General features: G+C 41.8%; 1 protein-coding gene across 1 annotated transcript in view; it reads right to left on the reverse strand.

Annotated features, from left to right (window-relative positions):
- The window catches only part of LOC119725639 (MAM and LDL-receptor class A domain-containing protein 1-like), an 89,109-nt gene that overhangs the window by 61,957 nt on the left and 1,823 nt on the right, over positions 1 to 25,329 (reverse strand). The window contains exons 3-45 of the mRNA XM_038197118.1: positions 25,132 to 25,254; positions 24,534 to 24,755; positions 23,521 to 23,927; positions 23,035 to 23,119; positions 22,763 to 22,909; positions 22,446 to 22,600; positions 22,163 to 22,352; positions 21,005 to 21,142; positions 20,647 to 20,807; positions 19,867 to 19,989; positions 19,373 to 19,457; positions 18,826 to 18,990; positions 17,861 to 18,014; positions 17,119 to 17,221; positions 16,718 to 16,808; positions 16,085 to 16,222; positions 15,299 to 15,546; positions 14,928 to 15,018; positions 14,561 to 14,701; positions 13,893 to 14,237; positions 13,162 to 13,308; positions 12,517 to 12,776; positions 11,871 to 11,961; positions 11,575 to 11,709; positions 11,002 to 11,202; positions 10,668 to 10,820; positions 10,340 to 10,480; positions 9,847 to 9,975; positions 9,219 to 9,349; positions 8,763 to 8,880; positions 8,303 to 8,437; positions 7,431 to 7,681; positions 6,740 to 6,830; positions 6,404 to 6,541; positions 5,542 to 5,742; positions 4,975 to 5,127; positions 4,453 to 4,593; positions 3,981 to 4,109; positions 3,093 to 3,223; positions 2,558 to 2,687; positions 1,521 to 1,670; positions 905 to 1,152; positions 121 to 211 (exon numbers count right to left, since the gene is read on the reverse strand). Coding sequence (XP_038053046.1) covers positions 121 to 211; positions 905 to 1,152; positions 1,521 to 1,670; positions 2,558 to 2,687; positions 3,093 to 3,223; positions 3,981 to 4,109; positions 4,453 to 4,593; positions 4,975 to 5,127; positions 5,542 to 5,742; positions 6,404 to 6,541; positions 6,740 to 6,830; positions 7,431 to 7,681; positions 8,303 to 8,437; positions 8,763 to 8,880; positions 9,219 to 9,349; positions 9,847 to 9,975; positions 10,340 to 10,480; positions 10,668 to 10,820; positions 11,002 to 11,202; positions 11,575 to 11,709; positions 11,871 to 11,961; positions 12,517 to 12,776; positions 13,162 to 13,308; positions 13,893 to 14,237; positions 14,561 to 14,701; positions 14,928 to 15,018; positions 15,299 to 15,546; positions 16,085 to 16,222; positions 16,718 to 16,808; positions 17,119 to 17,221; positions 17,861 to 18,014; positions 18,826 to 18,990; positions 19,373 to 19,457; positions 19,867 to 19,989; positions 20,647 to 20,807; positions 21,005 to 21,142; positions 22,163 to 22,352; positions 22,446 to 22,600; positions 22,763 to 22,909; positions 23,035 to 23,119; positions 23,521 to 23,927; positions 24,534 to 24,755; positions 25,132 to 25,144 — 6,697 coding nt within the window. The 5' untranslated portion in view covers positions 25,145 to 25,254. The remainder of the gene's footprint in view (positions 1 to 120; positions 212 to 904; positions 1,153 to 1,520; positions 1,671 to 2,557; positions 2,688 to 3,092; positions 3,224 to 3,980; positions 4,110 to 4,452; positions 4,594 to 4,974; positions 5,128 to 5,541; positions 5,743 to 6,403; positions 6,542 to 6,739; positions 6,831 to 7,430; positions 7,682 to 8,302; positions 8,438 to 8,762; positions 8,881 to 9,218; positions 9,350 to 9,846; positions 9,976 to 10,339; positions 10,481 to 10,667; positions 10,821 to 11,001; positions 11,203 to 11,574; positions 11,710 to 11,870; positions 11,962 to 12,516; positions 12,777 to 13,161; positions 13,309 to 13,892; positions 14,238 to 14,560; positions 14,702 to 14,927; positions 15,019 to 15,298; positions 15,547 to 16,084; positions 16,223 to 16,717; positions 16,809 to 17,118; positions 17,222 to 17,860; positions 18,015 to 18,825; positions 18,991 to 19,372; positions 19,458 to 19,866; positions 19,990 to 20,646; positions 20,808 to 21,004; positions 21,143 to 22,162; positions 22,353 to 22,445; positions 22,601 to 22,762; positions 22,910 to 23,034; positions 23,120 to 23,520; positions 23,928 to 24,533; positions 24,756 to 25,131; positions 25,255 to 25,329) is intronic.

The raw sequence follows: 25,329 nt of genomic DNA on the forward strand, positions 1-25,329 counted from the left end.
AGATTTGGTGATGACTAAGGAAAATTCACGAAATTCTTGCTTTTTCAAAGTTGGAGGCATTATTAGAACAAAAATAGCAGCCCAGTTTTTATGTAATCATTTCTTTTTTAAATGACTTACCAAGACTTGGGCACTGTCCGTTGTACACCACGATGTCATCCAATGAGGTATCTCCTTCATACGACTGGCCCACGACACCCTCGAATACAACCTGAAAAATACAACCGATCAAAAACCATTCATAAGAAGTTTTACCAGCTGCAGTGAATGTGTTGCTGCTTGTCATAACAGGGATGTAGTCAGGTCCATCACTAGTCCCTGCAAGTCAATCACAAGGTACATCACAGATATTCCAACAACTCACAACCGTTTTAAATTCTTGCTTTCAAATTCTTGGGTGGCATGGGTGGCTAGTACGTAAAGCGCTCATCTCTCAGGCTCTCACCACCGTACTGAGGCCCTGGTTCGAATCCCGGCTTTGGCCATATGTGAGTAGAGTTGTGCGTTGGTTCTCTCCTGTGCCACGAGGGTTTTTCTCCGGGCTCTCCTGTTTTCCTCCCTCTAAAAAAGGAACACTTTCGATCTCTGGCTGTGCTCCACGGTCAGACATGGGTCGTATGGCGGCCGCCTAAGGCACCTTTACATGCCGCGTCCTTCGCAATTCAGCTTCTCAGCTGTGAGTAAGGACGATCATCCCCCAAAATATTATTATTATTATTATAAATAACCTGACCAAGGTGTAAGTTTGTTACCGTTCATCCTCTATTACTTATTACTGGACTCCTGAAGTGAGTAGTGATTTACTTGTGACAGGACTTGTGTTCCATCGCAAGAAGCTTGCCAAGAACATTGGAGCTTGAACAAAATTAATTATTAAAAAGTAGTGGTAAAAATTGTTACTTACACTGAACGACCCATCCAAGAATACTTGTCCCTGGTTCCACACTGGACCCTGGTCGCCAATCCGCGTCCATTCCAGAACGTCCTGTCCGTTCTCTCGTCGGTAGACGTTCAGCGAGTTGATGCTGGGTCCGTACATGTGATACCAGAAGCTAATGCATTTACCGACGCTGCCCGATACCATGGGGGCAGAGAGTAGCTGGGCCCGGTCGCCGTTGATTTGGGGGGAGGCTTCAATGTAGATGTACCATCCTGTATGTGTGGTCAAAAAGGAGGTTTATCTCATTTTAGTTTGGGGATTTGTAAAATACAAAAATATTTTGTAAGAAACATAATCCTTCCAATGGAACTTTCAAAATCGCTGTCAGGTACAACTGACACTTTTAAGTTTCATGAACTTATCTTTTTTATTTTAATTGTAGGCATTATTCTTTTAACAATGTATGATTTTGCCAATATAGACTAAGCCTTTGAGAAAAATTCACGAGTTTACCTGGGTGGGACTCGAACCCACGACCTGCTGCTTACTACTGCAGACGTCTTACCACACCAACACCGAGCTTGTAAGGGTCGGCTTACAACTTAACTACGGACTTTATTTAAATTTGTTAATGGCATACCGTAGATACTCTGAGTAGTGTGGTCAAATTGTGGCCCAGTGTTAACGGACGCCGTACTGCCTTGGAGTCTCGTCCAATCAAAATCATCGTTTGTCTCTTGGGTCCAACTGCAGAGGTTGATTTCAAAGTCACAGTCAAAGGCACTGGGGGCTACAGAAAACAGAAAAAAAAAATTGTTAACGAAACCAAACTCTTTTTAATTTATGCAAACATACAAAATTTATTCACAAGAAAGCTCTGAATTATTTATGTCGATCACAAATCTGTATATTATCGTGTATGTGGCCTGAAAACTGTCCAGATATCTCACTTAGATATAGAGTCAGAGAACAGGGAGTGAGTTTTTGTCTTCATGACCTTTGACACAGGGTCAATGTAATTTGAATATGCAACATTCCGTAAATTCAGGATCCAAAATGTGACATTTTTCCTGTCCCTGTTACCTTGGTACTTTGTAATTCACTATTCAAGTGTCATTAAGAATGGCTTCAAATGATTTTTTATTTGTTGAGTAGGTAGTTTGCTATTCATAATTTTATTTTATTTTTTAATTCTATTTCTTTCTGGTAATTAAACCAAGGATTCCTCAAAAGTGCCCTAGGCACTGTAGCCCGCAAGCCTGACAAAACCTGTAGAGAGGAGACAATGAGAAGAAATTACATTTTTTAGAGGTGGGAGGAAAAGCCCAGAAGAATATTGTGGGAAAAACCCACGGAATCAGGTAGGGACTGAAAACCCAATCCACATATTAGCCCGGGCGGGATTCGAACCCGGGTCACAGCGGTGGAAGGCGAGGAAAGTACCGCTACGCCAACCTGACTCCCCTTGGAGTCACTCTTGGAGGACGACTGCTTTAAGAAATGCATCAGAATTATAAAATCATAGGCGTCAGATGTAACAGGGACAGGAAAAAGTTGACCCCAAATTTATGGAATGACTCAAACAGTAAAAGTGTAACAAAACTAAATCGCATACGCTGTCCAACCAACACAAATACGGACATACACTATGACAGCCAAACAAACAGACAGACATACCATGCGTTGGTATCGCTGTTGTCGGCGGTGCCGGTGTGACAATTCCAAGGCAATCTGTGGCTTCGATATCAACGTCATCCAGGGCAATATCTCCGTTGAAGCCAGAGTCGTAAACAGCCTCAAAAAGCACCTAAGAATATAGTTCAATAAATAATAATATATAACAATAAAAAAAATTATTCCGATTCACAAAGCTTTTACATTTCAGTTTCACAAACAAATGTCAATTTTGAAATAGAAAGATTTCCTTTAAAAAGCGATATTTTTATTTAACCAAACTTGTCTTAAAAGATCTTCAAGGAAAGAATTATTTCCATTTTATTGGGGATAACTTCTCCCAGAAAATCTTAAAAATGAAATTATTTCCCTTCGCCTTCGATTAAATACAATATCTTCCTTACATTCAAGCAGGCAATTCACAATTACAGCCCATTTCACGCCCTTATGAGGGAAAAATAAAATTTGTGACAAATAATATGTTGAACTTCTATTATTGTAAGATTTTGCGTCGCGACAATAAGCCAAGTTGACCAACCTGATATTCCACGGTACTCGACAGTCTAGCCTGGCCAAATAACCAGACGTTTCCCTGGTCCCCTGACTTGGACCATATCTGTGTCTGCACCAAGTTGTCGTCCTTGGTGTACACATTGAGATCTCCCATGCCTGCAAGTAAACACAAATTTCACTAGTTAAATTTTCGATTTTAAGCTTAAAGGATATAAATATGGTCCAAACGTATCGCTCACTTCAAGTTCAAGTGAAAAGCTATTTAACTGAACTGTGCCGAAGACGTTTCTTTGTCTTTGTTCATCCACTGTTACTTGAGACTTGACTTGTGATTTGACTTGTGATCGGCATCGTTTCGATTACCTGACTTTTGGGTGATTTACGGTTTAGCTGGTGTTTGACTTGTAAATGACTTGTGATTGGTTTTTGATTAATTTGTGATTGATTTGTAACTGACTTGTAATTAAGTTGTAATTGACTTCTGATGGACCTATGATTGACTTCTGATCAAAGTATGGTCAACTTGTGGTTGATTTATAATTGACTTGTGATTGACTTGAGATTGACTTGTGATTGACTTGTGATTGACTTGTGATTGACTTGTGATTGACTTGTGATTGACTTGTGATTGACTTGTGATTGAATTGTGATTGACTTGTGATTGACTTGTGATTGACTTGTGATTGACTTGTGATTTGACTAGTGATTGACTTGTGTTTAACTTATGACTGACTTGTGATTGACTCGTGGTTGACTTCTAGTCAACTTGTGGTTGAGCTGTGGTCGACTTGTGACCATCTGTGATGGACTTGTGATCACTTGTGATAGACTCGTCCAAAACTCTACCACCAAACCTCCCAGTTTCCTCCATAACCCCAGCCCAAGCCCAAATCTCTCTGAAATGATGACTTACTGCTGCCATACATGTGATACCAGAAGGAGAGACAAGACTTGTTACTGGCCGGCAAGTGTTGACTGATCAGGATAGCGTTATCCCCCTGGACCAGAGGTGATATTGATGCCTCAAAATACATGTAGAATCCTGAGGAGAGAAAAAAAGATTCATCAGTTTCAACTTCCAAATAGATTAAATATTGACAGGTTTAGAACAATCTACTGAACACATTTAGAAGCCAACTGTCCAACACACTTAGAATGCACATAAAATTGGTCGCACAAATATGGTAAATATTTGATAAATGTCTAAGTTTGAGTTCATTCTATGTCATTGGAAAGCCATATCCTTATCTCTTGTCAAGAACTTGTGGCTAGGTCTTCATTTACAACTGTGTGGGAGCAATGTGACAACAGACATAGCCGTAGCCCTAAAAGCCCATTTTGCATACTGCCTAAAAGCTAAAGGTTAAGATCTAGCTCGCTATTACCATTATCAGAGTTTGTGGTGTGATCCACACTGGGTCCCGTGTTTGCACTAGGAGTGGCACCCCTTCGCCTCAGCCAATCCCAGTCATCGTTGGTGGTGTCTTGGGTCCAGCCGCACGTGTCCTGTTCAAAGTCGCAGAAACCTGGGGAAAAACATTGACAACTTTTGCTCGGCTGAATTTTAGTGCAAAATCTGATCCAACTTGGGCCCAATTTATCTGCTAGCCACAAAATTCCGCGCTTACAATCACCATTCTGTGCTAACAGCGCAAGTTCTGCGCTAACCCAGTAAGCGTTAAATCCTTAGTTACGGGATGCACGTATGCGCATAATTCAAAATTCCTCGCTAACCCGTGAAACACACTTACTGCAAGCAAGGAATTTTCCGCTGTAGCAACTGAAGCAGCAAATTTTCACTAACGGTATTAAGCAGAGCCATAAAATTGGGCCCAGCAGCCGTAGATAGGGCTGTGCTTGCACGGTCTCAGAGCGCCCTCTCTAGTTTGCGCATGGAGAGTCCATACCTGGCCTATTACAAGCTCCAGTCGCCAGCATCAGATCGTCGACAGCGACGTCTCCGTTGTAGTTGCTTCCTTTAGTTCCTTCGATGATTATCTGGTATCGGTGAGCCGCCTGGAACGTGATTTCGGTGAAACGCCATTCATTGTACTGTCCACCTACGAAAAGACGTGAGAATTGATATTAAATTGAGAAGCGCACTGTCAAGCCGTCGTTATGTGGCCAGCAAGCTGACCGCGGCAAGCTCAGTGGTTGAGTGGTAAGACGTCTGCACTAGTAAGCAGGAGGTCGTGGGTTCTAGTCCCACCTGAGTAAGCTTGTGAACTTTTTCTCCCAAGTCCTCGGACAACACTGAATATACAGTGTTTATAAAAATCGGTGACGGACAAACCCCATTACAAAATTTCATCTCATAGGGCCTATTGGCCTAATACTTTAATTTCAGAACCATTTGAGCACAGTGTTTATAAAAAAATTTAGCACAGCTGTTCGCGATTTCAAAGGATAGTAAAATATACTGGAGGACATTAAGTGTGACGATGTAAGATCTTTTCTAAGCCGACATTTCTTACCCGATATCTGGAAGAGAGGACCTGTTTCCACCAGGGTGACCGTGTCGTAACCGTAGATCTTGAGATCGCCGATGCCGTCACCAAACATGTGATACCACATGTGAAGACATTCTCCGTTAGTGTCGTCAAAGACGGGGCTGAGCAAGCGAGCGATCTGGCCGGTCACGATGGGGCTGGAGGTCTCAATGTACGCAAAATAGCCTGGGAAAAAAATTGTAAAAATTCAATAGAAGTTTGCTACTTTGAAAATTGTATTATTTGCAGAGTTGAAATCAAGTCCGCATAAGTCATCACAAGTCATCACAAGTAAGTCCTAATACTTGTGAACAAAGTTGTGATTTGAATTGTGATTGACTTGTGACTGACTTGTGACTGAATCGTGATTGACCTGTGATGACCTTGTCATTGGCCTATGAATAATGAAGCCTATGAATGACTTGTGATTGACGTGTTGTTGACTTGTGGTTGAGTTGTGATTGACCTATGATTGGCTTGTGAAGGGCTTGTGATTGACTTGAGACTATCATGCGAGTGACTTGCAACTGCCTTGTGACTGGTTTGTGACTGAATTGTGATTGACTTGTGATGACCTTGTGATCGGCCTATTAATAATGAAGCTTATGAATGACTTGTGATTGACTCTGTTGTTGACTTGTGGTTGAGTTGTGATTGACCTATGATTGGCTTGTGATTGACTTGAGACTGGCATGCGAGTGACTTGTAACTGCCTTGTGACTGGTTTGTGACTGAATTGTGATTGACTAGTGATTGACTAGTGATTGACTTGTGACTAACTTGTGACTAACTAGTGACTGGTCTGTGACTTGATCACAACATCTGTCAACAGCATTTTTTGGCTTACCTTGCGTCGTGCCTGTGGTGTGATCGGTGGACGGTCCAGTGCCGCTACTAGGAGTGCCGCCAAAGCTACGCGTCCAATCAAAGTTGTCCGTTTGATCTTGTGTCCAGCCGCAGAAATCAAACTCAAAATCACAGACAGCTGGGCAAATGAACAGAGAAACATTAAACTATCTTTGTGACAATATTTACATCGAAAGAAGATTGCTTTAAGTAAAGTTTGATATCACTTTTAAAAATATGATATCACTTTTAAAAATATACAAATTAGTTCTCATAATCATGAAGCTTACATTTTTTTTCTAAATTAATGAAGAAAGATTTCCATTTCATTGCTTACTTGACTCTGGGCAGGCTCCAGCTTCCAAGAAGATGTCGTCTATGGCAATGTCTGCTTGATTCGCTGGACCACGAACTCCTTCAAAGACAACCTAACGATAGAATAAAGATCTATTTATATTTTTTATCTGTCTATTTTTTAATCATCATTATTTATTTCTGGTAATGAAACCAAGGATTCCTTAAAAGCGCCCTAGACACTGTAGCTCACAAGCCTGAAGAAACCCGTAGAGAGAAGACAATTAATGAAGAAATTACAGTTTTAGAGGTGCGAGGAAAAGCCCAGAATGATATTCGCGGGGAAAAACCATTGAATCAGGTAGGGCCTGAAAACCCAATCCACAGGTGAACCTGAACAGGAATTGAACCCGGGTCACAGCGGTGAAAGGCGAGGAAAAAGAACCTCAGCACCAACCTTTTTCCCCCGTAAAAATCAATACCATCAATGGCTTCCATCTCTTTAAAACTAACGATACTTAATCCACCAATATCTAGCAACATCTGATCAACATTATCTGATGAATTTGTTGTGATCCAGTTCAAGAGACCTTTATTTCGAAATAAAAACCTGCTCACAATGAAAACCTGCACAGGTCTTGGGTGTAGCATTCATTCGTTCCCACTACAATCAGCACAATTCCACCACCATCGACAAAGTCCAAGACAATTTGCTTCAAGATCATATTTCTTACCGACCAGGCTTCATCGGACGTGACACTCTTCTGTCCCTTGATCCACTGGTTCCCCTGGGTCCCGTACTTGGTGAAGATCAGCGTGTCGAGGTTGTTAGCCCGCAGGTAGAGGTTCAGCCGATCCACGTGACGGCCGTACATGGTATACCAGAACGTCAGGCAGCGTGACTGGGTCGGGTTTTGCTGGGGCGACATCAGGCAAGCCTTGTCCCCCTGAACACCATTGGCGGCTTCGATGTAGACGTACCAGCCTGTCATCAAAAATCAAAATCAAAAATTGAAAAATCAAATTTGAAAATCGAAATAACGCATCTGTTGACATTTATAATTTTTCTGTCTACTGTGGCCATCTACTTGATGGAGAAACATGTTGAGGAACTTGCAATTTCAGTTTTACTTTGTGTTTTAATTTTTTCTTTCGTGATTCTGTCACTGACAACTAGGTTAATTATTATTATTATTAATCATTTCTGGTACTGAAACAAAGGATTCCTCAAAAGCGCCCTAGGTACTGTAGCTCACTGTGGGGAAAACACACGGAATCAGGTAGGGACTGAAAACCCAATCCACATATTGGCACAGGCAGGATTCGAACTGGGGTCACAATGGTGGAAGGCGAAGAAAGATGTTAATAACCCATTTAAGGTCAAAGAATAAATTGACTGGAGCAGGGTTTGAACCTGTCACCTCTAGAATATTGTAAAGGTGTTCTACCAACTCAGCTTACCAGCCTAGTGTCGGTAGTTTCCAAATCAGTCAATGTCTTTGTTAATGGTGTGCTACTTAGAAGCCATAAACCCATATTTGACCAGCGATCATGCCCAAAGTCATGATGCTGTCAACATGTGCAAATTCCAGACGTTTCTACTGACCTGATCCCGTTGTGTGGTCCTGGTCTGGTCCCGTGTGCGTACTGCCAGTGCTGCCTCTCAGCCTCGTCCAATCAAAGTTGTCGTCTTGGAGTTGGGTGTAGTTGCAGAAGTCTGCCTCAAACGTGCAGTCCATGGCTAGAAATAAGATTGTGGAGATCTAAGTCAGCACACTGATTTTTTAATCAGACTCACAAGATATAAACATATGGGATCCCAGTTGTGCCTATTAGTTATTGGTGGTATTAGAAAAATTGCAGTAAAGTATCTTGCCCAAGGGCACAACACATTGATCCTTGGCTGGTTTCAAACCAACATTTGGGTGTTATGTATGTGATCCCTGGACCACAAACGCTCACCTGAACAAATGGCTCTTAAATTGACAGTTTGTGATTTTTCACAATGTCATCCCTGTTCTGTTTGTAAAACAACCACAGATAGACAAACAGGCAGACCAACTTACAAGGAGCCGCCGGCGTGCTGCCAGGTACACCACTGTAGCATGAGACAGGCTCAATGTCGACATCGTCAAGAGCAATATCGCCGACGATATCACTGGCGTACGTTGCCTCAAAAACGATCTGTATCAAAACGAAATTGTTGTCCATTATCAACAAAACAATATGTTAATTCTTGTTCAAACTTCAGGAAAACATATGTATATGGTGACATTTGCTAAGAGTTACACTGTTCAGCAATTACAAATTCAGTTAAACACTATTACAAATTCAGTGTTAAAACACTGTTACAAATTCATAGTGTGAAATCACTACTACGAATTTCCATTGAGAAAACATTGTTAAAATTTGCAGTTTGAAAACACCATTTGCAATTTCCCAGTGTAAAAATTAGCCATTACGTTGCAAGATTGCTTTCACACATGTTTTGTGCCACAAAAATTACTTTGTACTCGTTTTACCTGGTAATCACTGGTACTCTTCAGATCCACCTGTCCCTGTTGCCAGACATCACCCTGGTCACCAGTGAGACTCCACTGTCTGCTCGTCTGTCCAGCGTTATCGAGGAAGTACACATTCAGGTCGCCGGCGCCTAAAACAGGAATCGAACCATGGACCAATTTTACAAAGATCTTTCTTTTTTCTTCCAGATTATCAAAGGGACTAAGCAAGGTACTTTGTTCCACTAATTTTTTTAGATTTCTTGAATTTCAAAAATATTAAGGTTAAAAGAAAATGCTAAGACTACTTGGACCTGTGACATTTTGAGCAGAATTTGAACATGTGACAGTGTTCTATCAACTCATCTTTCCAACCCTGTATGAGCAGAAAAACTGTTTCATGGCGAGAAACTTATTTGAATTTCAAATGAAAAAAAAACCAAGAACATGAATACAACTGCCGCAAACTGCTTACTGAGTGGAATGACCTGAAATATACAAATAAAACAACTGTGGGCATAATGTTTCGAATGTAGCAATATTTATGAAAGAAAACTTGAAAAAGTTACAGCATCTCGTAAAAACTGACTGAATTTCCTGAAATTCTCAATCTTTCCAAAGAAAATTTAAACAAAAACATAAAACATACCTCTGCCATACATGTGATACCAGAAATATAGACATCCGTCATTGGTTGCTGGCATATGCTCACTGACCAACCAGGCGTTGTCGCCGAAAAATAAGCCGGAAGTGGACATCTCGGTGAACACATAGTAACCTAAACAGAAAAGTCAGTCCCCAAAATGACTGAATTAATCACAACAGGAAAATGACTTGATAAAAATTATAGTTAGAAATAACAAGGAAATGTGTCTAAGGGTGGATTCGAACCCATAACTTCTGGAATACTATGGACTCTGTGTGCAAGTACCATCTCAATGATGAGAAAATGAGAAAGAGCAGCAATATTGAAGGACAATTGGCGATATTTTGCCTTAGGCACACTGGCATCAGTTGTTGATATTTACTCAGTTTTTTGTAAGTATAAGCAAACAAAATATTGAAGTAATTTCAGTTAATTAAAAGCAAGCTTCAACACTTTAATTCTTGTTGTCATAAAGAAAAGGGAAAAGTATTCTTACCAATCCCGGAGTTGGTGGTATGGTCGACGCTGGGCCCAGTGTTCAGGCTGGGCGTGGCTCCAGCACTCCGCAGCCAATCAAAAACGTCATAGGAGTCGTCATTGGTCCAACCGCACATGTCACGTTCAAAATCACAAAAGCCTATAAAAAAAAAACCAAGTAAAAATCATCAAAAATACAAGTATTTTAATTTATTTTAGTACAAAAGTGAAGAATTATTCATGTTAGAATCAAACCTGCTACTTTCTGAATGCAAAGTCCAGTGTGTCAATCTATGCATGTGAGGAATCGAACCTGAAACCGTCTGAGCGTAAGCGCATCATCTCACCTTGTCTTGAGCATTTGCCGTCAATCACATCCACGTCATCGATGGCAATGTCGCCGTTGGGATTCGAACCCACCTCCGCCTCAAAAACCACCTTGAATGGGTGTCCAGCGGACACGGTAGCCTGGCCAAACCGCCACACATTATCCTGATGGCCTGCATAATTAATAATGATGGCGGTGAAATTAAATTACTTGAATATTCATAAATGCATTCGAGTTCATTAGTAAATATGAATATTCATAGCAGTGCAATTAAGTTGCTTGAATATTCATCAAAACATTCAAGTTCGTTGGTAAAATATAAATATTCATGAACGTTTTCAATAAATGCTTACCAGTCTGGTGCCATGTTGGGGCGCTGTCCACATTCGTCACAAGGTCATATGACATGACACGCAGAGTACCGACGTTGTTGCCAAACATGTGATACCAGAAGCGTACGCATTCACCGTACGTGTCAGTCTGCCTGGCGCTAAGGAGACGTGCTGTATCGCCTTGACGACGTGGAGCATTTGTGGTTACTAGGGCATACTTGCCTAAAGAACAGAAATAAATTGATTACTCGTTTGCAATTCAAACCGCGACTTGGCAAGAGTAATATTTGGTACAAATACAGTGTTGGTTACCAAGAGCCTGAATACCAGTTAGCTGGTGTCCATTACCGAATACCAAACAAACTAGTTAAAGGAGTCTAGGTTCTGCCCTGTGCTGGTTCCCTGGGTGTGATTGATATTGTGCTGGGTACCAATCAACTGGGTCCAACTAGCTATCACCCAATCAAACTCCAGTAATAAAGTCTAGTCTGTGCTGGTTCCCAGCATGTAATTGACATTGGGCTGGGTACCAATCAACTGGCTCCCACTAGCTACCACCCAATCAAATTCCATTAAAGAAGTCTGGGTACTAACCTGTGCTGGTTCCCAATGTGTGATCGACATTAGGCTGGGTACCAATCAACTGGCTCCCACTAGCTACCACCCAATCAAACTCATCGCGGAAGTCCTGGGTCCATGAACACAGGCCAGTCTCAAACTCACAATCCCCTGCAAAAAAAAGGTCACATACTCCAGTTTTAATAAGTTGATTACTGCTGAACAGTTAAATCTACTAAGTGGCAATTTTTCATTAGAAATCAGCGGAAAAGTTCAGGGCCATGCATTTTGAGCGAGTATCAATTGTCGATGTAAGATTGAGGATTACTTACTTGTAGCTGGGCAGGCACCGTAATATATAAGGATGTCATCTAATGCGATGTCCCCAGTCCAAGTGTTGCCTGTGACACCTTCAAATATGACCTAAAACCACAACAAAATTTGCATTAAAACTCGCTGAAATGTGTCTAATTTTGTTGGGGGTAATTGTGAAAGCCAGGTTTTGTGATAAGTGATCAAACGATAAAACAGTAACAATTTGTGTCCTTTCTGAGTGATCCCCGTTTGCTATTTCCCAGGTTTGCGGCATTGCTAATGTTGCTAGCATCGTGACTTTGGGCGTGATCCCTGGCTACATGGCATATACAGGTTTATGGCTTCTGACTAGCACCCCTTGAACAAAGTTATTGACAAAATGGGAACCACCAACCCAGGCCTGGATAGCTCAATCGGTAGAGCCCCGGAACGGCAATACGGAGATCGCAGTTCAAACCCAGCCCCAGTCAATTTCTCTGTTAAGCTTTAAAATTAAAAGAAAAAAACAGACACTGCAAATCAGGAGCTTGCACAATTCTACAGAAAGATAACAATGTGTCGGTAGAGCACTTGTATTCTGTTCAACAGGCCACAGGTTCGGACCCGCTCTGGTAAATTTTTTTAACCCTTTATTGAGCAAAGAAATTCTAAGCAAAATATTACCTGCCAGGTATCATCGCTTTGCACCGTGTACTGAGCCTTCAGCCACATGTTGCCCTGCGTCTGATACCGGGTCCAGACTAGAGTCTCCGTCTGCTCAGTCTTGATGTACACGTTGAGGGAGTCCACGGCCAGACCGTACATGTGATACCAGAACGTCAGGCACATGGGAGAGTCGTACGTCGGCTCGTTGAACATGGATGCCAGGCGGGCCTTGTCCCCGATGACTCGCGGGGACGAAGTCTCAATGAATACGTAATGACCTTAAAAAGTAAAAAACAAGGAGTCCCTTTATATTGAACACTGAAAATTGACACAGGTAGGGTTGGAACTTCGGACCACCAGTAGATCATTAGATGCTCCCCCAACAGAGCTACATAGTTAGTTTTGCTATATTTTTTATCTACTATATTGCCATATGTGAGATCGAACTTCAGACCAGTGTTTACGCAGAGAGGATCACCACTGACCCACCAAATTTCTTGTTGTATTGACATACGTGTGATCGAACCTAGGACCAGAGGTTTACCACCACTGATTTATAGATTTCTCCTTTTACTTGTTGTATTGTAATGCGTGTGATCGAACCCGGAACAAGTGATTTTGCTTCATGCAAAACTACTTACTGTCATCCACTTAATTCCTTACCTGATGTGTTGCCATACGTGTGATCGAACCCCGGGCCAGTGGTTGTACTTGGCGTGCCACCGCTGCTTCGAGTCCAGTCAAAGTCATCGTCAGGCACTTGAATGTAGCCACAGAGATCCGTCTCAAAGGTGCAGTTGAGACTTGCTCCTAGAAGAGCAGAAAAGCGAGATATCTTTTGCACGTTTTGAAATGATAACACATCCGACAAACACTGTCCGCTTGTCATAGGCTTGTCTGTTTTAATGGTGAGTGAGAATGCAAACTTTGTAGAAGAAATTAATATGGTTTAGAAAAAAAAGACGAAAAAAATTTGTATTATTGTAGTAAAGGAAACAGGATAAAGCAGCATCTAAACGTTTAATTTAAATCAATGGGAAAGTTTTACAAAATCTAAAAAAAAATTGAAAGAAAATTTAAAATTATGATTTTTATATATCAATATTTTTTTATTGTTCTTTAGTTGTTCATACTTGTGAATTATTTTTTATGTCAATTATTTGAACAATTTTAGCATAATGCCGCTTGATACAAGTTATTTTTATAAACCAGAATAAACAAATAAATTAAATTAAATAAATTATTTCATCAAAACAGAAAATTTAGCTCGTTAAATAAACTACAATGGGATACTGATTGGGTTCATATTATACCAATTTAAGGTCAAACAACGATATTGACTTTAGTGGAATTTCAAACTGAAACCTCTATAAAAAAAAAGTAGTTTGACTTACGGGCGCACTGGCTGCCTCGTTTCAGAATGACGTCATCGACGGCGACATCGCTTGTGTAATTGGCTCCGATCACCCCTTCCAAAAGAATCTGAAATGTCTGAATGTTGGTAATGTCCACCTGCTCAAAGTGCCACTCGTCGCCTTCGTTACCGCTGATCGTCAGCATCGTGGTCAGGAGGGCATTGTCCAGGTCGTTGGTATAGACGTTCAGGTCACCGATACCGGCGCCCAGCATGTGGTACCAGAACTCAAAGCACCCTCGGGTCATGGGGTCGAAGTGTTCGGACACCAGCCAAGCCTTGGAGCCGGTGGAGTAGGACGAAGCCTCGATGTAGACGTAGAAACCTTGACAAAAAAGAAACATCAAAACAATTGCAGCAAGTTTTGGTTGTTGAAATAAACATTTAAAAGATTTCTTCTTTCCATCTTATTTTAAGTTAAAAGTGAACAATTCTGTATATTTTACGAAATGTGCATTTCGTCGCTGAAAGTTCACAGCTTATTAACCGTTCTTGGAATGTTCAGAAAAAAATAATGCCAAAAGCTGTAATTTTAAATCTTCACTAGCAAATTCTGCTACTAGCAGCAGGTTTTTCTCTCTAAACAACAGCATTTTAACCTTTGAATTTTAGGTTTGAAATAAATAAGTGAAACTTGAAAATTCATACCTAATGACGAGTTCGTGGTGTGGTCCACAGACGGCCCAGTTGCCACGCTCGGAGTGGCACCGTTACTCCTCGACCAATCAAAATCATCAAGAAGACGCTCGTTGCTCCATGAACAGAGACTCTCCTCAAAGTCACATGATCCTTCGTTGAAGAAAACGAAAGGAAACTTTCAATACAAAAATATTCTATAGAAGATATTGTAGAATACTCAAAGGTGTTGACAGGATAAACAATAAAAAGAAAGATGTGTGTACAAAGTCTATGAATTTTGGGTAGAAGAAGAAAAAGAAAAAATAAACAATAATCAGCGCAAAATTAAAAGCTTTTCCAGAATTTGCCAGAAAAGTAAAACTAAGTTCAGTTTTACCCGGGGGTGGGCAAGGTCCTGTGGCGATCTCGACGTCGTCAATGGCAAGGATACCAGTGTTGCTGGTGCCCAGTATCCCTTGAAATGCAACCTAAGACAATAGGAAATAATTTGATAATAAAAAAATAATTAAAAGTTAGTCAGTTTTGGTTCTTTTTCTGTAGTGCTTGTTGATGTGAAATGTTTTAACTTTTAGTTATCCCAAACTTATCACTTCTCTGACTACACTGTTCAATTGAAGACAACTTTTTGACTAGTAGATGCTTTGTGATGTATATTGTCACTGTATGTGAACATCTCCAGTCAAATGATGGTCAAACGTCAAACACAATTAAAATGATGGATACCATAAAAAAATGATGTAAACCAACCTGTATTTGTGTGTTGGAGCTGAACGTCGCATATCCGTACCTCCAGAAGTTTCCCTGGTCCCCCGTCTTCGACCAGACAGGAGTAACATTGAGCAACCAGAGTTTGAGGGATATGTCACTGGGACCGCTGACGTAGTACCAGAACTTGACGCAATCGCCGGCGAGCGTCGCGTCGAAGGCTGGACTGATCAAAATGGCATCATCGGAGGTAACGTGGGACTGGGCCGGGTCGACGTACATAAAGAAACCTTAACAAAAAACAGATAATAATTGTATTTAATTGTCAGTTGGAAGATGACCTAGACTTTAAATCTTAACCTTTCCAAAGCCTCCAAAATCCTCTTTGCAAAATGGAGGATTTTGCAGGATTGAGGCTACATGGCAAATGTGTGGCTGATTCGGAGGACGCACTGTGTCAAGGTTTTGGGCCGGACCTTGTGTTGTTTATGCTCAGCCTTGCATAAATGTAGGCCTATATTACACTTGACATCCTCCGCACTGCTCCAGGATATCACTGGCTCTGCCTCAACATATTGGCAGTGACTGCTGAAGGATTTTGCAGGATTGAGGCAGTGGTCACCCACCAAGGACCATATTCAAGAAATAATGGAGGATTTTGCAGGATTGCGGGTGCATGCTAGAGGTTACATCCTAGCAAAAAAGCCCAGGGAGTTAGGGTTTTAAATTGGAATTTTGCTTTTTACAAATGGAAAAACCAACAATAAACTCATTTGTTCTGATTTTCATAAACTGGTCCCAAGTTTAAGCAGAATTCTTTTATTGTACCTGTTGGTGCTCCGGTGGAGTGGTCTGAGTCTGGACCATTGCCAGGCACAATACTATTACCGCTACTCCGGGACCAGTCTAGTATGTCACTGCCATCTTGTGTCCAGCCGCACATGTTGTATTCAAAGTTGCAATATCCTGGGAAAAAAAAAAAAAAAAACAGTCATTCTAGTGAAAGTAAAGTCTGCCATGAGCTAATACGGCCCATCGGGCCAGCGTTTATCTCCGGTTTCCTTGGCATGAAACGACTGCGAATATTTCTACTCCCCCTGGATGGGATGCTAGCCCATCGCAGGTTACTCCCCAGCTAATGCCGGTACCCTTTATACTCCTGGGTGGAGTTGGAAAGTGGGAGTCAAATGGCCAAACAGCCAACAGCTGATTCGAACCCCTGACCCTCTAATCGTGAGTCACAGACCCTAAGCACTAGGCCAGTGGGAAAGGATTGAGAAATTCTAGCCGTTGTCAGCCTAGGTGGGTGAAGTGGCTTGCCCAGGGACACGACAGATGACCAGCAGCTGGATTCGAACCCCTGACCCTCTGATCATGAGTCGCGAACCCTAACCACTAGGCCAAACTGAGTTCTAGGTTGCATTTAATTTCTACATGGAAGATTTTTTAGATGTAACTTACTTGGTGGCGGGCAGGCTCCAGTAGTGATATTCACGTCATCGATGGCCATATCACTCTCAAAGCTAGAACCAATGATGCCCTCAAATACCAACTAAACGGAGAAAAAAAACAGTGCACAAAAATATCTTCAAGTCAGTTTTATCTTGGAAAATGTCTGCTTCAAAATTAAATAAACCTGGTTAATTGTTCAAACTTCATGATTTCAACAGCGCCCTCTATTGTAATGCTAGGAGCAAATGGAGAGGATTTGCTGAGCCGCATCCGAATTACTTGGCTATGTCTAGCAATTATACATGCGCCTATGGTAAGCGGCTGCAGCCACTTCCCATAGACACGTGTGTTTAATACTACAAGCCGTAGCCATGTACTGCGGATGCAGCCTTATGTACAGAATTCCACACCTGATAATCCTGTGCCGATTGGAGAGTGTGTCCGGCCTCTAGCCAGGTGTTTCCCGAGGCACCGGACCGGGACCAGACTAGGGTGTCGTTGGATCCAGCGGTCCTGTTATATATCACAGAGAGGAAAGACGAAACTAATTCAGACTTTTAGATTTGCAAAGAAAAAAATCACCATTGAAGTTTAAGTGTGGTTAAACCATGTTGATATTCTAAGTAAAAGTAGAGATTCCTCAAAAGTGCAGAAGACAATGTTGGTCATAAGCCTGAAAACCAACACGTCACAATTTTGAATAGATCAAGCAAGATTCAAGATTTTTGGGGTTTTTCTTACCAACAGGTCTTTCACTTCTCAAGACTGCTTTACACAAGGGGAAATCAATGTAGGCATACCGTTAGAATTAGGCCCAAAAAAAAGTTCTGCTTCCGATTACATGGCATTCAAAAATAGGGTAGGTAGGGGTTTTTTTTGTGCCAATTGTTTTTTGTGTTCGATCATATAGAGGCGTCTGCGTGTAGTCAAGAGTAAAAGGTAGAAATCGATGGTTTTGGGTGTTTTTTTTTAAATTTTTCCAGTACAAAAATTAGGTTAGGGGCTGTCAGTGAGAATAGGGAAGGTAGAGAAACCAGAAGCAAAGCTATATTTTTTTTTGGCCTGAGTAGTGTTGATCTGGTCTGAGTTTAGTGGGTTCTACTCGAGCCAAAGACGGCAGCATGAAGCCTCCAGATGAAAGACTTAACCTACCTCCAGTAGACATTCAAGGTGCCCATAGTCCCACCAAACATGTGATACCAGAAGGAGAAGCACATCTGATTGTTGGAGCCTGTCTGCAGGGGGGAGACAAGCAGGGCCCTGCTGCCCTGGGATTGGGAGGAGGCTTCTGTGTACATATAGAACCCTGGAGAATGACAAAAGTAAAATTAGAACTAGGATTACATATGATTTTTTGTTAGGTATATGAATTTTAAAACTGGGTTTTTGTGCAGTTACAAAGTTTGTGGTAGCACCATGTACTTTTTGGCTGTTTTAGTTCTTCAGCAATCACATAGACAGCAGAGGCAGCAAGCAGGGATGTACTTGCCCCCTCCCATTTTTTTTCTTTTGACGACCCACTTTTGGATCCCTCACTAAAGAGATGTATGCACTGTGCCCCCCCCCCCACCCCCAATTAAAAATCATTCAGCTGCCATTAAAATATTCTTAGATTAAGGCTTCCCAAAGTTTCCATGAGAATACAATTTCAGGAGATGTAAAAGTAAGCAGAAGTCGTAAGATTAAGCCCCACTAGAGTAAGCTTGTGAGGGTAAATTGACAACAATTGGATCTGAACCAATAACCTTCAAAACACTGCGCAAGTTCTCTACCTTCTGAGCTATCTAATCCCACTTGGGCCAATTACATGGAGCCGCTAAGCACAACAATTTGCTCAGCACAAAAAAAATCTGGCTTACCAGCCAAAACTCCATGTGATTTTTATACTAAGCAAACAACAGCTGAATACCAATCACAAGCAATATACATCACATTTGGTTGGTAATCCTGTTTTGGCCAAGGCAGAATTTTCATGCTAAGCAAATTGTTGTGCTCAGCAGCTCCAGGTAATTGGCCCATCCTACGAAAGAGATGTTTGGCCTGGATGAGACTCAAACCTAGGTCACTCTGCATGAAAACAAGAGAAGTATCTTAAGAAAACTGAAACTGCAAGTTACCTTGAGTGGTTGTGTGGTCATAGGGGGGTCCCGTGTTCGTGGAGGGTGTCGAACCTACAGCCCGCCCCCAGTTGAAATCATCGGCTGCGGACTGAATCCAGCCGCATCGGCCCCGATCAAAGTCACAGTCAACGTCCGTACTGGGCTCCGCAATGGCTGGTTGAGCTGCACAGAGACAAAAAAGAGCAGTTTTTAAGATGGGTAAAGATTATGACGTCCATTTTTATACAGAAACTCAATCAGAGTTTTGCAGGCAAAATCATATTTAGTAAAATTGTGAAGTTATTCGTAGAAGCATTGTCTACAATATCCATTCTTCAGTCTCAAGTATGAACAGGCTTGAACCGGATCAGACCAGTTCAAACTGGTTTAAACTACAACATATAAATTGGGTATAAGAATATTGTCAAATGTGAAAAGAAAATCGTAAACTGTGTTATACTTGTGCAGTAGAGAGTACAATGAATGTACGTGTGAACAGGATTAATCCAGTTGAGACCAGTTTAAACTGGACTGAACCAGATTGAACCGATTATGGTATACTCACTTATGCACGGGCCGTCTGTGATTTCTATGTCGTCCACTGCGATATCTCCTTGGTGGTCAATTCCCACAATCCCTTCAATTAGAATCTGTTATAAGATGGAATTTTGCGTCGGGGTAATATAAATCAAATTAGGTTTTGCCCTTCCATCTTATAATAGTTTATGCGGTACCTGCTGCTGTGTACATCAGATTCGAACCAGCCACCCGATCCCGTTAGCTCGGTGGTCGAGTGGTAAGACATCTGCACTAGAAAGCAGGAGGTCGTGGGTTCGAGTCCCACCCGAGTGATTTTTTCCAACTTTCACTCGGGAGGTAACACACTGAGTATACAGTGTTTGAAAGTCGGTGAAGGGCAAAACCTAATTTGATTTAGAATCTGTTAGGAAAATCGTAAGAACTTAGAAATAAACCTTTAACTACAATTTTATTTTTAAATTAACAAAACTGAATTAAAAAGAAGTAAAATCAATACTTGATAATTATGGGAGAATTTACCTGGTAGTCTTCATCACTGGTAACCGGGAACTGTCCAAACCTCCAATCGAGTTCATTGGTGCTCTGTTGTCCAATCAGTGTCCACAGCACTGAGGCGGCCCTGGAAACCCCGAGATCTTTAACCTGATATTGGAATTGTACATGAAAAATCTATTTAATCCCTACTTTCTTTGCTTTGTTTACGTATGCATTTCTTCTCTGAAATTCTCTTCATTTCGTCTCTGAAATATTGCTGGTCAAATTGTACAACCTATGCAGTTGAAATGCTTGAAAATTGCTTTCATGGAGACACTGGTGATTTTGTGTACTTTTTGTGGTGAGACAGGCGCGAGTTTCTTGATAATCGTGAGTTCAATCACCGGCGCTGCGTCCATGCACAACCAGCGATTCAAAAATAAACAATCGTGATGCGCGCGCGTGCAGTGCCAATCCAATCAAAGGCTTAAAATGGGAGCTAGTTACCAGTCCCCATAAGGAGGGGCCTGGAAATGGTCTAATCTTCCCCTGGAACATAATTCAGGAAATTTCCTCCCACCTCTTAAAACCGGTTTGTAAGTGAAGCAAATTTCCTAACGTCAACAACTGAAGTTTCATTGTGATGTTCGACGTTACCCTAACAAATTTGCTTCGCACTAAAATCCGCACGTGAAATATAAAGCGGCCTTTATTTCTTCGTCTTTTCCCCTAGACTTTCTAAGGCTCCTCTTGACCAAGTGCCTGTGTGCTTTTCGAGAGACCCTTGATTTTATAACCAGGAGAAAAAAAAAAGAAACTTAGTACCTGATACATGACAAGGTCTCCGATGTTTGCCCCGTACATGTGATACCAGAACGTGAAGCATTTTCCAGTGACAGGATCAGTGGGGCTGTACACTTGACTCTCCAAGATAGCGTTATCGCCCACGACGCGGGGTGAGCTTGTTTCAATATAGGCGTAATAACCTACAGACATACAAAACAAAAAAGTTCAAAATGAGGGTCAAGATTTTATGAAATTTCCTTTTTTTTCAATAAACTAGTAATAAGCCAGTGTTTCTCTTTAATCAAATTCTTTAAAGTTAAATACCAAGTGCCTTACTTAGACAGGGAAAGACTTCACATAACGTTGTATTAGATTGAAGAGTTGTATATTCTTTTACCAAGTCCAGAAGACAGGGTGTGATCGATAGAGGGTCCGGTTAGACCACTAGGTGTGGTCCCACGAGATCTCAGCCACTGGAAGACGCCGTCGGCCGAGTGACGCCATGTGCAGATGTCATTCTCGAAGTCACAGTTACCTATTAAACGTTGGTAAGTGTCAATAAAAAATATTTGGTAAATTTCAATGCCTCAAGGGTTTGAATCCCACAAAGGAGAGCAACGCAAATTGTTAAAATGTACAAATCAGAGGAAATGGTCGTGCAACCCAAGTATTAGGTTCTCACTCAACTAACTGTTTAAGTCAAAGTTCACCATTGCTAATTAGCATAAACCCCGCCTCTCTCCCAACTGGTTCCCACCTCTCTCTCGACATCATCAACCAATCAGATTTTCTGCATTGAATTCGCGAGGTTTAACCTACGCACTGAATATTCAGGATTTGTAGGGTCAACTCTGTTAGCCAATAGGAAAGAGCTTTTCAGGATGCCACGGCGCACTGACATATTTTTGGTATTTGTTTTGCTCAGCTTTTGCAAAAGAGCAATCTGATTGGTCAAAAGTTATGTCAGTCTATATTTGGAGGCTTTCATGAATAATTAATCTCAGGAGGTCACAATAGGAGAAGATATGGGCATGGTTTGCCAGGGAACTGTCTTACAACGTACATGCCGGGTCGGATTATTTCTGTAGGCCCTAGGCACCAGTGTTCTGTAGGCCCTACTCCACCCTAGGCACTGGCACCACTTTTATGCTAAAGTGTACTAAGCAAGCCAGGCCAAAATGGTAGCTCAAAAAGCCTTTTGGCACAATGTGCTTTAGAACAACAAACTTTTACAAGTAAATTTTATACGTACATGCAGCTACGTCAGCATCAGATGGTGAATTGAAATTCTTAGAGCCACGCTACAACTTTTAAAAACTTTTCTTTTGTGTGTTTGTGTGTTGGTGTGTATGTGTTTTATAGCACACTGCGGTATTTTCGTAGGCCCTCAAATTGTTCATAGGCCCCCAAAACATTTTCGTAGGCGCTAGGCACAGTGCCTACTGTGCCTATTGGGTAATCCGGGCTTGCGTACGTGTGTAAGACTACCCTGATTAGTGAGTATGGCCTACAGGAAACCATTGCTACTTGAAACGGCGCCCTCGGTTGTCCCTACCTCCAACTTGGCAGGCGGCAGGGACGTAATCCACATCATCGATGGCGATGTCTGACAGGTCACCGCTGCCCCTAGTGGCTTGGAAGACCACCCGATAGGGCGTCGACCTCTGGATGTTGACCTGGGCTCGGACCCACTGATCACCATTGTCACCGGAGACAGACCATGAAGGGTTGAGATCACCGTTGGGCTGAATAAAAAAAAAATGAAAAACAGTGTAGTATTGTTTTTTATCACTGATATTGTAACATTTAGAGAAGTGCAGAAAATACTCCTAGCTTACCCAGAATGCCAAAGTCCCCATGTCTGAGCCGAGCATGTGATAGAAGAATTTCCAGCAGACGTCAGTCACGCCATCACCAGGGGTGAAAACCGGACTAAGTAGACGAGCAACATCCCCAGTGGATTGACCAGTGGCTTCCGCATACATGTACTGACCTAGGGATTATCGGATTAATGTTGGATCAAAGGATTAGTGGTTATCATGTCTGCAAGAAGAGTGATATTTAGGGATACAGGAATAGAAAGAGAAGCAATGGTCTAAGAATTGTAGACGAACAGTTGCTTATTGACAAACTGTTTGAAAATTGAATATAATACCATATGCAGTGCCGTAAGTGGCGTCAGTCGTAGGCCCTGTGTTTTGTGTCGGTGTTGGTCCGCTGAGCGGCGTCCAATCGAAATCATCGGTAGTGTCCTGCTGGTAACCACACAGGCTGTCTTCCTGGAAGGAGCAGATGGCAGTTCCTGATTGGTGGAAAGAAAAAATGAAAATTTACATAAATTTACATGATATTTAGATACCAAAAAGCAGTGATATTCGAGAACTTTAAAAATGTTCCTTTTCTCAAAATATTCCTGGACATACAAACCTCTGCATTCGCCATCATAGAGAGTGAGATCATCCAGCGCTATGTCACCTTGGTAACTCGCCCCGGCAACGGCCTCATAAATAATCTGCAATAAAACAAGGATAACCAGGTTGTTTAATTATTAAATTGGCAATTTGTTTTGGAATTGGCAGCTAGCCATAGCTTGAATCATGAGCGTTGCCTGGATTTGTTTTGGGGGGGGGGATTGGCAAAGCACATTTTTTTCCAAAATGCTTGTATGTACTTTCTCTAGCATATTCTTAATTTATCATTGTTTTGAGGGTGGGCGGGGGACATTTACCTACCCCACCCCTATTGGCACCCCTGCAGACGCCCATTTTGTTCAATGTGTATTAAATTAATAGCAAATCTGACTTAACACGTCTTTTTCTTTTTCTTTCATCCTCTTTTTTTTTTTTTTTTGCTTTGGGGGGGGGGCGCAAGTGCCCCATCCTGTTGACGCCCATGGCCTGAACACTTACTCACCTGAAATGGTCCTGAGTTGGTCACAGGAAACTGGCCGATATACCATCGGTCATCCAATGTCCCGAATTTTGACCACAGCGGCTGCCCCAAGCTTGTCTGATTCGGCCGCACGTAGACGCTCAACGTGTCGATGTTCGAGCCGTACATGTGGTACCAGAACTCAATGCAGACTTTGTTGTTCTTGGAGACGAAGGGGCTCTCTAGTCGCGCTCGGTCGTTTTGGAGGGTTGACGAGGTTTCGATGTACAGGTACCAGCCTTGGCCGGTGCCCGTGGTGTGGTCGTTGGAGGGACCGGTGTCTACGGATGCAGTTGCGCCCCGCGATCGGGTCCAGTCGAAATTGTCGTCTTGGGATTGGGTGTAAGAGCAGAGGCCCTGCTCGAAATTGCAGTCGTAGGCGGAAGGAACTACATTTGGGGGCAAAAAGGTATAATCGTTGATAAGCAATGAATTCAAAACTCAAGACATTCCTGTGATCTTCAGAAAGCTGCAATTGGAAAGCAGTAAAAACGAAATAAATAATAGTATGAAACATCCTGTGAAATCATTCAGCCTAGTATGCTTTTATTCTCAATAACCAATAAAAGAGAAACTTTGTATCAGTACCAACGATAGTGAGGACCTAAACATCGCAGAGAGCGAAAAGTTTCTTGCAAATATTACAACCGTTATAAAACAACCAGCTATTGACTTCATGCGTACGCTCAGGTACGCTAGCTATATGTATGTATTACTTTCCCACGACAGGGTCGGCACTTGGGCACTCCCTGTGTCCTGTGACCCTTTGCTGGTGAACAAAATAAAAAATGTGTGTCTTTTTTTCCCAGCACCAACGGACATAAAACACTGAACAGCTTGGTGGAACGATGTCAGCTTTATAAATTGATAAACCTGATATCAGTCCATTTCTTGAAATTATGACAAATGCAAATGATGCTATGCCTTTTAATAAAGTAATTTAGACATGAACTAAAAACATCCATCGTCTTATGATGAAGAAAGTGATTTCTCACCTCCACAGAACCCAGGCCTGACAGAGATGTCGTCCACGGCGATATCGCTGGTGTAGTTGAACCCAACGACGCCGACAATCACCATCTGATAGGGCTGCAGCGGGCTGGTCACGTTGATCGCCAGTTCGTACCAAACGTTGCCTTGGTTACCGACAACAGACTGGAGCAAGACTCTGTTCTGTGTGTCGGGGTCTTGTTGGTAGACGTCCAACTGCTTGACTCCTGAAAAGTTTTACACTTTGAGATTTTAATCTTTTGTCCTAGACAAATTCACAGTGCAGGCTACACATATGATTCCTTTTTTCATAAATATACAAGGGTTTTACTATGGAATCACCTGTCAAACTAAATAAGGATAAAATTGTAAATTTTTCTGTTCTATGTTTGATTTAAGACATGTTCATCAGAAAGCATGAAAGCAAACACAAGTTTATGACTTTACATGCAAATCTAGTATTTTACTCTACGAATTCACAAAGTTGAAAACATTTCAACTCCGTAAAAGTTATGTCATGAATGTTTGTCGTTTGTCGTTTCACGTTAGCACAAAGTAGGAACCAGCCTATTTACAAGTCGCCATTGTCCAATCATTACTTACCGCGTCCGTACATGTGGTACCAGACGATGAAGCAGTCTCCCGGAGTTGCGTCGAGGTGTTCACTGACGAGCCAGGCTTCTTCGTTGACGAGGAAACCGCTGGTCTCCAGGAAGACGTAATAGCCTGGCAAAAAAGCGACAAATTATTGGTAAAATCTGAGACAGTACTGCAGTCGAGTCCTTGCACAAGTCCAAAACA

The sequence above is a fragment of the Patiria miniata genome, unplaced genomic scaffold (genome assembly GCF_015706575.1).
Source record: "Patiria miniata isolate m_02_andy unplaced genomic scaffold, ASM1570657v1 HiC_scaffold_19, whole genome shotgun sequence".
Taxonomy (NCBI): Eukaryota; Metazoa; Echinodermata; class Asteroidea; order Valvatida; family Asterinidae; genus Patiria; species Patiria miniata.